Source organism: Neofelis nebulosa, chromosome 12 (genome assembly GCF_028018385.1).
Source record: "Neofelis nebulosa isolate mNeoNeb1 chromosome 12, mNeoNeb1.pri, whole genome shotgun sequence".
NCBI lineage: Eukaryota > Metazoa > Chordata > Mammalia > Carnivora > Felidae > Neofelis > Neofelis nebulosa.
This window is the reverse complement of record NC_080793.1, coordinates 78506432-78519735: the sequence shown is the minus strand read 5'-3', so window position 1 is coordinate 78519735 and position 13304 is coordinate 78506432. Positions and strand designations below refer to the sequence as shown.

Sequence of the window (13304 nt, the reverse complement as noted above, 5' to 3'; positions counted from 1 at the left end):
CCATGATAAGATGGGAGCTGTTTCTTTGGGAGTCAACTTTATGCCCCACTCTGCCACCTAAAGCAAAGCCGCTGGTTCAGTGGGGCTCTCGACTCACCGGCGTTCCCTGAACTCCTGGACCCAGAGCACTGGCTGGCCAAGTGGACACCTAGTGGGGTCCATCGGGCTGCAGCTGTTCAGCCTCAGTGCCAGCTCTGTAAAACCAGAAGCAGATATGGTCACTGCTATCAGAGGAGAGAACTCAAGCAGTCCTCAAGATTGGCCAGTCCGCCTCTTGATGAAGCTCGACACATTTTTACCAACTTTTGCAGTGCTGCCAACGACCTGTCCGCTATGCCGGGTGAAAACCGACCGACTGGCCGATCAAAGACCCCTCTCTTTGGGCGTTACACTTACACAACTGCTCAGCTCCCCTAATCGTTCAAGAAATGAATATTAAATTTAGATACTTTTTCCTATCATATTGACAAAAATGACAAGCTTAGCAAAATCCAGTATTGAGCAGAGAATGAAAACAAAGTTATTCCAAAACACTGTCAATGGCATGTAAATCGTTCATCTTTTTGAAAGGCAACTTGACTGAAGAGGCACATACACACTGGCTCAATGACTCTGCTTCTATGTATCTACTGAAGAGAAATAAACACACAAGAGGCATGTACTGACATGTTTCTAAAAGTGGGAATAACCATGAACTTTTACTTGTGCCCTCTCTCCCATTACCTACCATTTTATTTCTTTACAATTCCCACCAGACTTGAACATTCAAGAATCTATCCACACATACCTGTCCTCTTGGTCTCCCCCCAGCCCCAGGATTCCACTGAAACTGTTTTCCCACCATAGCATTATTAAAACTGATGTCCTGTTACTACTCTTCACCTTTTTGTATCACTGTACAGCGTCAACACAGATTGAAACTGCATTGTCTACCAGGTGCTTTCACATGTTCACACAGAAGACTGCACACAGTCGCGTGTGACTTTATCAAAACCCCCTGAAGTCGGTGGTGTCAGTCTTCTCTTACAGATGAGGAGACACACTTCAAGCGCTGTGCCTGAGATCACAAACAGAAGTTCAGGAAAACAAACCCAGAGTATTTAAGTGCCATGCCCAGTGCCTATCCAACTAATGGCTGGTCCTGGAACTCTCTGGTACTGGTTTTCTTTATGGTTATTTGTCTATTATTTAACAAAACCAAAGATCAAGATTAATCAGTATAAAGCCTAACATACTCTAAGACCAAGTGCTCTTACTATTGACTTTCTAGAAGCATACAAGAATAGGCTCATCTAAAGATTCAAAAGCATGCATTCGATTAATTAAAATGCCTACATCTACAGTTACTACTAACCTAGATGGAAACAACCAAGCAAATACGGTTTCGTAGCAATTGGCAGACTTTAATATTCAAGAAAAATTAAATCCATCATACACGTTAAAAATATAGGAAATTTCATGCAGACATGAAGCTTCCAATTCAGCCTTTGTGGCAACTTTTAGAATGAGAATTACATATAAATACAGTACATCTTACAGTTCCCAAACTTCATAATTTTATACTGTGATTTATACAGCTCCTCTTTATACTTCACATTTCCCGTCTTGCTCACTTGATTAACAGACCCTAACCTGCACTACTTCAGAATATGGAAAGGGGGGGAGGGGGGAGAGGGTTGGAAAGCAAGCACAATGACCTATCTCCTCCTGCTTTATGGCAATGAATGGAAACATCTGTGTATAGGGCTAATGCAAGGAAAAAGAACACAAAACTTTAAGGCTTACACACTTTAGTAGCTAGGACTACATATAACATAAAATTAAATCCTCCAGTGACACTTCTATTACTGATTGACACAATTTTCAAGTTTAGAATATATTAACTACAAAAGCAGTAGGAAAAAAAAAGTGATGCAAATTTGTGCAGAACATTTGAAAAACAGTAGTCATGATACGAGAGATTAAAAACAAATGAAATAATTGATTTCAGAATCAACTAAAATGAAGCTCTGATTTAGAAATGTAAGTAACATTATTAAAGAATAAAACTTGATAGCCAAAACTTTTAAGTAATAAAGCCAACCCATTGCTGTCAACACATTTTTGCCTCTATGAGAAAAACAAGATCATGTGTTCGGATACAAGTAAAAAAGTGAATATTAGTCAGTGAATAAAAAGCCTTTCTACGTTACTCAAAAATAGCATGCATTCCTTTCCTTTCAATGCATTTTTTAAATACTTAGGATCCTTTTAGCTTTTTTCTTTCTTAAACAAATAAACAAAAATTTGGGGGTGGTTTCCCCTAAAAATTAATTTCAAATTCATTCAGGTGGTAGTTAATGAGAATTCTAATTAACTGGACATCTGCCAAGTATGGGGATGGGGCACCAAAGAGAAATAGTTGTGTTTTGTTCCTTTTTTTTTTTTTTTTTGAACTCAACAGGCTACAGGCTTCTATAATTTAGCAAGTCAAATAGCTTTCCTGGAGTCCTTTCCAGGAACAAGAGCTCCCTTGCTGCACACAGAAAAGCTCCCAACGGTAACATGCCAGACTGTGTCGACTCCCCCAACCCAACTGACAAAAAGAGGTCTAAAGATTCACCAGGAGGTTTTCCGATTAAAACATGACGTGAATCCTACAGCACATTATTGAGATTAAGTCTATCTAATTCAAATTGCCACAGAGGTCATTTAACACCATCATAATCACCTGTGAAAATATTCAACGCGAGTACTTCCTTTTTTCAAGAAAAGGTTAATAGCCATTTCTGCTTTCCAAGCTACTGGAAACAAAACAATAAACATAAAAAAATACAAAGGAAAACTCTCTCCAATAAAGATTCTGCTAGAGGTAGAAATTTAAAGCAGCATATATTCTTTTAACTCCAGCTATCAGGGAACAAAACTGGCGTTATCTGAAATTACATTAACGGCTGCTGCTGACAATACTGAAGACAGACCACGGGCAGTAATTTATCCCTGAATTTCGTATTCAAAATTTCCCCACGGTAATACCGTCATGACAGTTTTACTCATATCTGATTTTTTAACGAAAAAAAGTGCGTGCTTTTGTAATCCAGGTAATTTAAAGAAAAGACATTATTGTAAACATCTCACTGACAGACTGTATTCACTTCTAGTTTAAAATCAGACATTTCCAATGGGCAGATTTTATTCTTATTTCCCCATTTTCCTAGCAGTACCTTTAATAAAGGCTTTTGTGCCTCACTTAAGAGTGCTGAGACCTTCTACATTTCAGAGCGATTCATGATGAGTATGCTTTCAAATAATGTTCAGGTCAGTGTGCCCAAAAGACCACTTTCTCAGTTACTTGAATGCATTTTACCGGCCTGTGATCTTATTAAATTTAGCATTTCATAAAAATGAAACGTCTGATGCCCAAGTTCAGCTGAGCTGGCAAAAAAATAATCTGAATGATAAAAGGGCGCACATTTTCTGTAGGGATCGCTTCGGTCCAAAGCAAACAGAAGTCCCAATTCCAGATGCTGAATGTGAGAGAGGATCCTCAGACTCTTCTAAAAGTACCATGTGCAATGCACACAGAACAGAAAGACTTGGGGGGGCTTCAATACTAGTAGTCATGAACATGGCAGACTTGGCAATAGACAGCTTCATGAAGACCACTGGAGATGGGTTTTTCTACTGAAAGACAATTCTGGGCTTCAAGGAAAAAGTATACTTGAAGACATTTCCTCCTTTTTTTACTTTTGTAGTACAAATATGCACAGCATAGTATATTTCTGAAAAAGCAATAGACGTATTAAGAAAATAGACGCTATTTCTAAATTTTGTTAGGAATAAGAAGGCACCACTGATTTGAGGTTGTGTCCTGTCGATGGGATAGTTGATTTCGAGTTGTTTATTTCAGCATTTGCTCTTATTAAGCTTTTTTCCTGCTGATACCACTTGAGAACGTTACTGTGGTTTACGGACCACAAACAAGACACATTCATAGTAGTATTTCATCATGGAGAGGTCATTCACAGTATATGTTGACAAGACAGATTCCTTTTCAACCTGGAATGCAAACAACAACCAGAATGGTGATAAGCATGACGATGACACAGATCCTGAGTGCTTGTGAGTGACGGGAGCTCATATTAACTCATTTAGTACACACAGATACCCCAATACTGGCATTATTAGTAATCCTAACTTTACAAAGAACAGACTGCTCAAGGTCATACCACCAGTAAGTGGGAGAACTGGGATTCCAACTCAGGCGGTCTAACTCTAGAGCTTGAGCTCTACATCACTGATACGTTACTCTTCTTTCTTTCTTTTTTTTTTTTGAGAGAGACAGACAGACAGAACAAGTGGGGGAGAGGCAGGACAGGAAAAGAGAGAATCTTAAGCAGGCTCCATGCCCAGTGTGGAGCCCCACGATCCCATGACCATGAGATCAAGAGTCAGACACTTAACCGACTGATCCACCCAGGCACCCCAACTTCTCCTTATTTTGAAGAATGAATCTGTTGTTGATTTTTAAAATCAATGAAATACTTTTAAAAAAACACACAATTAAAACATAAGTCAAAGTATCATAAAGTCTTACAATCCCACATAAGAAATGAAGACTACAAAAGTACATACGGTGAACGATACCCCCTGTCCCCCCACCTCTGCTTGTCCAGACCCTAGCGTACTTGGTATCTGTGAGTCTACAGGAGCTGACGCCATGACCATGGGCAGCTACCACGTACTACGGAAAGGTGACTGATCACATTGAGGATTATAGTTTTCTCCTTACACATACATTATGCCAAATCTTTATCATTCTAAAAGCTGAGTGCGTACTATTTTCACTTCAGGGATGAAAACACAGGTGAAGAGGTGAAAGCCTGTAACTGTCCTAAGATTAAAGCTTTGGAAGTGAAACCGTGGCCGTACTTCATTCCAGCCTTACCTCCACCTGGAATCCATACTGCAGAACAACGTTTTTTATATCTTCATAGCTCAATTCTATGGAAAGTTCGTTTGCCAAATTTTCAAAGTGGTACAGCAGAGGACCTATGGTTTAAAGATATTATGAATGAATTACTTAAATATAAACATGCACCAGTTGCTGTGTTAGATACAACTCCAAGCTGAATTATAAGTTGGGCAGTAGACGGAACATAAAAAGGAGACGTAAAGAACGTTTACGTCTGCCAAGGGCACGTGTCCAGACCCCTGAGACTTTGGCCCAGTAGCTGACATTCGAGTGCTGGGGCTGCACTCCCGGGGAGTGAGTCCCTCTGGTATACCAGGGCTTCCCAGTGATTCTCCACATCACGGCGCTTACACCTGTTACGGAAGGAGCAACTGCATCAGGGAATGCCAGGTCCCTAACTTCCAAAGGTACACTGTAATTATAATGCCTTAAGTAAATGCCCAACGGCAGCCACAAACTGGACGTCCCATGAAAACACAAGGGTCCTCCAGCTAGCCTGGGTGAGAGAGAGTGTGGGTACGATGGGAGGTTCTAGGCAAGGCTTTCTGGAAGGAGGAGGTGACATTGGGGCTGGCTTTTTTAAGTGCTCAGCTCATATCCCAGCTCCAACACTTACTACTTGTGTGCCTGTGGGCAAGCCACTGGCTCGCTCCACCTAACGGGTAACATCCAGTACACCCAGTGTAGAGAAGGCACTGAGCAAATGACAGCAATCCCAACTTTTTAAAATGACATTCTCCTTTTACTATCCTCTCATTCCACATGTCCAAGGAACTATCATCTGATTCAAACCAGATTCTTCAATCTTTCAACCTCTCACATTTTGCCCAATGCATCAGCCTCGTCCAGGCAACGCTACCATTCAACAGTTATGCTTCAGGACTAAACTAAACAATCTTGGTTTTTTGTTTTTTTTGTTTTTTTTTTTTACCAGTTCATTGGGTTAACTATAGATCCCAGGTCCAACTCACCACCCCTAAGCCTCACACAATGTGCTAATCACAGGAAATAAGAATAACAGGACAGTTTCTCCTCCCAAACGGCTCATCACTCTGTGGAACATACTTACTAAGACTTAAAATGTTTTCCTTCCGCTCCTCTTTTTAACCTTACATGAAACACTCAAAAAATGACGACGAACATGTATGTTATTACTCTTTTTCAGAAGACAACAATGGTTCCCTATCAAACTATTCTGTCAAGCTTAACTTCCTGTTAGTTTCATTAGTACTAATAAAAATGACAGGAGCTACCATTTACTGAGTACCTGCTGTGTGTCCTAGACCATGTGAACCCTTGGAAGCCTTTTTATAAACACACAGATCACTGTAGTCTGTCCTGCTCTAAAGTGTATGATGTTTCTGCGCCATTATTTTAAGAGCCTCCAACAATATTGTTTTATTGTATCTAAATGAACCCACTCCAATGATTCTTACACCCTCAGGTCATATGGTACCTCTACTCATGCTGTGTCCCACTTAGAGAGCTCCAACTTTCCAACTCAAGCTTTAACCATGCTCCAAAACCTTGCTGGAATCAAGTTTTAGTATAATCCCTCCAAGTTCCCAGCCCTACTGCTCACTCTCTCAATACACCACACTGTAAAACTCATTTTATGCAGTGTTGCATTGCTCACTGATTATTTTTCATGTAATCAGTGCCTTTTTTAACCAAATTGCAAGCTACATGAGTAAAGGAACATGTTTTCAGTTTCACAATGATGCCCAGCGTAGCAGTGAATGTACAGGTAAGCATCTGTAATTTTACCACCTAAAGATAACTACTACAGTTGTGTTTAATTTTTTTAAAGTTTATTTACTTATTTTGAGAGAAAGGAGGGGAGGGTTAGAGAGAAGGGGGAGAGAGAATCCCATGCAGGCTCTGCAAAGTCAGAGTAAAGCCCAAGGTGGGGATCAATCCCACAGACCATGAGGTATGACCTGAGCCAAAATCAAAAGTTGGACCCTTACCCGACTGAGCCACCTAGGCGCCCCTATAGTTTTGTATTTTTTACAGTCTATTACAGATAGTAATTCGACAAATATCTCTGGGCAGATTTCGGATGTCTACAAATATAATTAATGTAGCATTTCTACATACCGTTCTCTATTAAAAAGAACCAGGAATCTTTGGGGGTAAAATGGCTTATCTCAGGGCCTGGCAGAGAAAGTACAACATGTGCTTAGAATGCCTGGCTTTTCCACAAAGGAGGAACATATCAAAAGGGATATGTCCAAAGGACACAGGAGAAGGGGGTACCCACCTGCCCAATCTGGGACAAGTTAATTTAAACCATTTGTATTTTTAAGGTTCTAAAAGTTCCAGTTAAAAGACAGAGACAGATTGGGTAACAAAATGTAAGTGTGCTGTTTATAAGACATTTCTGAAACAAAGAAAGGACTTAAGATCTAGAAAAAGATATCCTATACATTAACTAGAAGAAAGCTTGTGGTAGCTTTGTTGACATGCCCACTTACAGAAACATGGTTTGCAACTGCCCAGAACAAAAGAGCTGGCACTCAAACTTCAACAGAAAGTTTTATAGGCAGGAAAGGAGGGAGGTACTGTGGACGAGGGTGGGTGCTAGTCACGGACTCTTAATCAATCTCCTTCTTTTCTGTCCTGTGTCTCACGCTTACTCTCTACTAGGTCACGTCTTCCTAAATTTTCTTCTTTTCCAGTCACTTTTTCCAGTAAATTAAATTTCTGGTCTCTGCCTGAGCATGGACTGGAATGGGCATAAGGGAGGCATCTTGGTTGCTTGGTTACATAGGGATGAACTGGTCCCTATGCGCTGACCTTCAATTCCTGTTTTTCCCCATATGGCCACTCATGTTCCAGGATCATACCAGATCTTCCACACAGATAGTCATTTTCCAGGGTTATCCCAGGTCAACCAGCTCTGTTCACATTGGTGTTTTGTTTTTTGTTTATTTATTGGTTGGTTTTTGCAAAACTTATCCACCTACCTTATCTTCTGAAAAACTGTTACATTCTGTTGTCCCTTAATGACATCCCTGCCATTCTCTGTCCTTGTTTTAGACTTTTTTCTATTTTTACAATCACTGTAACAAAGTCTCAGTGAGTAAAGGAGGCAATGGGTCAAATACCCACCTTTTATAGGAAATTTCCCACGTTTATAAAATATCAAGCTTTATAATGCTTTAAAATATAGGACTCATCTCTCATTACACTTTATAAAGTTCTCCTTTGGTGCTTGTAAGATAATAGAAAATATACATATTGGTCTCTGGCAGAGAATCTCCAATCTACAGCCTATAGACCAACAGCTGGTCAGAAGCACAGGGGACAGTTTGTGACTAGCATTTGAGTGTGTGGAGGGGTGGGGGCGGAGGTCTTGGAGGCTAAACCCTTTTTTTTTTTTTTTTTAATTTTTTTTTTTCAACGTTTTTTATTTATTTTTGGGACAGAGAGAGACAGAGCATGAACGGGGGAGGGGCAGAGAGAGAGGGAGACACAGAATCGGAAACAGGCTCCAGGCTCCGAGCCATCAGCCCAGAGCCTGACGCGGGGCTCGAACTCACGGACCGCGAGATCGTGACCTGGCTGAAGTCGGACGCTTAACCGACTGCGCCACCCAGGCGCCCATTGGAGGCTAAACCCTTAACCCATGGTATCTTACACTATCTCCAGGAAGACAACATAGGAAGTACTTAAACTGGAGGACACCCAGCTGGTGTCCAAGAGAATCCCTTATTGTGGAGGAAAACACCTCATTTGGTGTCCAGATGTGTCAGAAGTGTTTAGGAAGAAATGGGTTTATCTCAGTAGGAAGGAAAAGACCGTGGGTCTTTCTTTTGAGAACTTTCACCTGTTTATTCTTCCAGATGAAGTTTAGATTCACTTCACTAATCGCCTGCCCTCCAGTGCTGGATCTAAGTGTCAGTGCAGACATATGCACACCCGTGCACACGGTTTAAAATACATTACCCATCATGCGTTTAGGGAGCACTGGTCAGCATGAAAAACTGAACAAAAGGTTTCCCCAAGGACACAGGTAAACAGTTCCCTTAAAAAGCTCACTAGCTTTCCCTCACCTGAGGAAGATCAGAGAACTTCAAATCCCCCATAAAGCAGTTTACAAATTAACCATATTCCCAACTCTGATTTCATAGAATGTAGACAATATCTTTGTTATAATTTAACTTCCAATACGGCTTTTTAGTTATGCACCCAGCACTCCTTCCATATGAATGTTCTGGTCTAGGGCAGCATGGTGAGTGTGAAATCACCCCCCAGGGGCTGATACGCTCTCGGCTTATACGTAAAATTAATTTTCCAGGCCCACACGACTGAAGCCAAAACCATGGGAATGTCACAAATTTACCCATATAAATGCCACTTTGTCATGTCTCCTGGCAGCCGGTCTTCTACCATTACTTTGTTTCCGCTTTCAAATACTGAAACAATATACTCACACACAGAACAGTCACTAAACAGCCACGAACTGTCGGGCTCTGAGGGAGGTCAAACAGCAAGCACAGCTTCTGGCCCTCCCTGAGCTCAGAGACCAACGGGGAAAACAGAAACACAGGTGGCAACACGACGCTGTGTTAAATGCTCACAGATTCTGTGAGAACATAAAAGAGGAAGACAACAAAAATTTACTCCATCTTGAAGGATCACCTGAGCTGAGTGTTGAGCGCACACAGCAAAGAGCCAACGTGAGAACAGAGGGAAAACAGAAAAGGCTTTCTAGTCAGAGGGCTGGCACTTGAGGTCAAGGCTGGGGAGGTAAAAAAAAAAAAAAAAAAAAAAATGAAGCTAAGACACAAGACACAGCAAAGATCACAAAGGGCACTATGCACAATCCTGAAGAGGTTAGGTCATCCAGAAAGCTGGAATTCTATGTGGGGAGTGGGACAGCAAGAGATCGGCTTGCGGGGAAGATCACTCCAGGGGTCGCACAGAGAACTAGAAGAGGCACGAGGTTGGAGACAACCTGGACGTGGGGGACACTCCGGGAACTGCTGCGTAACCCAGGCAAGCAATGATGAGGGCCTGAGCCCTCAACTAGCAGGAGGAGCAGCGCTTCTCAACTAGGGTGATTCTGCATTTCTGTCGTCACAACTGAGGAGGTGTCACTGCGGCTGAGTAAGCAGAAGCCAGGAACGCTGCTCACCACTCTGCACTGTATAGGACAGCCCTCCCTCTCTGCCCCCCTGCACTGTATAAGACAGCCCTCCCTCTCCGCCCCCCTGCACTGTATAGGACAGCCCTCCCTCTCCGCCCCCCTGCGGAGTACAGCACAACCCACCCCCCCCCACCCCCCTGCACTGTATAGGACAGCCCTCCCTCTCTGCCCCCACTGCGGAGTACAGCACAACCCCCCCCCCACCCCCCTGCACTGTATAGGACAGCCCTCCCTCTCCGCTCGTCCAAATGAAGAATGATCTTGACCCAAATATCAAGGGCGCTGCCACTGAGAAACCCTGAGATAGAAAGAGGTTCAAGACCTATTAGGAAGCTTTAGGAGACACAACTTGTGGACTAGGTGCCGATGGTGAGGAAGAAGAGGGCTAATAAGGAGGACACACAGTTTTCCGGTTGGGGGAAATCTGTGCAGATGACGGATTGAAAAAGACATGGGGTTCTCTTCGATTCCGAAGTACCCAAGTTGGTACCGAGTGGCGTGGCACATAACAGAGGTATGTGGACCAGAGAGATGAAAGAATAGGAGAAGCAGCAGTCAGAGTTACGCTTAGTAAAAGACGAGCACGTGGCCTAAGAAGTGAACAACACTGTTCTGCACAGATACCTGGAGCACAACAGTATTACTGGTATATTCACCGAGCCAATTATTTTTATTTTTATCTTTCAACTGGTTTTTTAGAGACCGCGCACAAGCGGGGGGGTGAAGGGCAGAGGGAGAGAGAGAGAATCTTAAGCAGGCTCGATGCTGGCCGCAGAGCCTGACATGGGGCTCAATGGATTCCACAACCCTGTGATCGAGACCGGAGCCGGAATCAAGAGTCACTCAACTGACTGAGCCACTCAGGCACCCTGACATAATTATTATTTTTACAATTCTTCAGCTTATACATTTAATGTTTTTTTTTAACATTTCATTTTGAGAGAGCGAGACAGAGCACAAGTGGGGTTGGGGCAGAGGGCGGGTGGGACACAGAATCTGAAGCAGGCTCCAGCCTCGAGCTGTCAAGCCCCTGACATGGGGCTTGAACTCACGGACTGTGAGATCATGACTTGAGGCGAAGTTGGCTGCCAACCGACTGAGCCACCCAGGCGCCCCTCAGCTTATACATTAAAAGAATTTTACTTGGAAAATACTAACCTTCCGAACAAGTATTTTTAAGGACTATGCTTCTCCACTACTCTGAGTACTCCACTGCTTCTGAGAATTCTCAGAATCGTTTTGAAACTCTGGTAAGAAGAGAAGATCTCCTCATTGACCTCCCACTAACCAATGTGCCCTATTCCCTCTGGTGCCTGGGACAGATCACAATAGAGCCCAGCACATCCATTCTTATCAAACAGTATGCTTAGGGAGGGCCAATTTTATTTATTCCAGGCACTTGTAAACAGATATTGTTATTATATAACTTAATACAATATTAATACACCAATTAAAAGTTCAAACAGAAAAGTGGTTTCTGTGAAACTTAACCCAATGCTTTGGAAATACACAAATCCTTACCATGTCTCAGTAATTGGGGTCAAAAGTATTAATTACATAACATGACTGCTACTGCTAAGTCACGAAATGACCCAGGGTGAGCCGGAGGGCTAGCTGGTTAGGCATTCGAGGTATTGGATCTGGGCTGTGAGCCTGTCTCTGCCATATATAAGCTCCAGGACCCCAAGGACCCCAAGGATCCCACGGCTAGTTACTTAAAACCAAGACTCAGTTTCTTCAACTGTAAGACAGTAGACATACCATTTCAACACAGGGCTGTTTTCAGATTAAATAATGTATTTACAAGTGGCTCACACACCGTCTAACCCCCAGTGAGCAAATATCCAGTAGGTAATACATCTGACCCTTGAAAATCACAGGTGTGAGCTGCACCGATCCACTTACACACGTTTCGTGTTGATAAATACATGTCAGTGAAACTTAATGTACTCAGTGTATTTTTTCTTCCTTATAATTTTTTTAAACTTTTAAAATATTTTTTTATTTATTTTTGAGAGAGAGAGAGAGAGAGTGAGCATGAAAAGGGGAGAGGCAGAGAAAGAGGGAGACACAGCATCTGAAGTAGGTTCCAGGCTCTGAGCTGTCAGCACAGAGCCCGATGCGGGACTAGAACTCACTAACTGCTAGATGATGACCTGAGCCGAAGTCAGACGCTTAACCACCTGAGCCACCCACAGACCCCACCTTCCTTATAATTTTCTTAATAACATTTTCTTTCCTCTAGCTTCCTTTACTGTAAGAATACAATATATAATACATGTAATATACAAAATATGTGTTAACTATGTTATCAGTAGGCCTCTGGTCAACAGGCATTAGTAGTTAAGTTTCTGGGGAGTCAAAAGTTATATGCAGATTTTTTATTGTGCAAGGGATCAGCATCCCTCTAATGCCCACATTGTTCAAGGGTCAACTGTATTACAGTTCAATCATTTCTTGGGAAATTTTTAAAGAAATCTGCTTTAAAGAAGTGACTACTTTTAAAGAGGATCTAAGGTTTGAGATAATTGTTTCATATGATGGTTACATTTTACAACTACTCTCATTTGCCCCCATGAAATTCTAAAGAGAAATTTGAAAAGACCTAATACCGCCTCTAGTCTTCGTCCTAATGGGAAAATCTGTGGTCAAGTCCAATCACTAAAAAGAGAGCACAGAGGTGCCTGGGTCCAATCACTAAAAAGAGAGCACAGAGGTGCCTGGGTCCAACCACTAAAAAGAGACCACAGAGGTGCCTGGGTGGCTCAATCAGTTAAGTGTCCGACTTCAGCTCAGGTCACGATCTCATGGTCCATGAGTTTGAGACCCACATCAGACTCTGTGCAGACAGCTTGGAGCTTGGAGCCTGCTTCAGATTTGATGTCTCCCTTTCTCTCTGTCCCTCCCCCACTCACACTCTGTCTCTGTCTCTCAAAAAATGAGTAAATGTTAAAAAAAAAAAAAAATTTTTTTTTTTTTTTTAAAAGAGAGCACACGACAGAACCAACAACAAAACTAGACCAATCCTGAAGGCCATGGATTCAAACAAGGTGTATCTGTCCTCTTATGTTACGTAATAACCCTCATCTTGAAAATCTTTATATTCTAGTCATTACGTCTATTTTTTTTTTTTAAGTTTATTTACTTATTTTGAGAGAGAGAGAGAGAGAGAGAGAGAGCAGGAACAGGGGAGGG

The 13304-nt window shown here is 42.1% G+C and overlaps 1 protein-coding gene across 2 annotated transcripts in view; it reads right to left on the bottom strand.

Annotated features, from left to right (window-relative positions):
- Window positions 1–1382: 1382 nt before the first annotated feature.
- Window positions 1383–13304, bottom strand: part of CARNMT1 (carnosine N-methyltransferase 1) — a 43737-nt gene continuing 31815 nt past the window's right edge. For both annotated transcript variants that reach the window (XM_058695672.1, XM_058695673.1), the window contains 2 exons: window positions 4928–5031; window positions 1383–4038 (listed from right to left, as the gene is read on the bottom strand). In XM_058695672.1, the coding sequence (XP_058551655.1) occupies window positions 3937–4038; window positions 4928–5031 (206 nt within the window). In that variant the 3' untranslated portion in view covers window positions 1383–3936. The remainder of the gene's footprint in view (window positions 4039–4927; window positions 5032–13304) is intronic.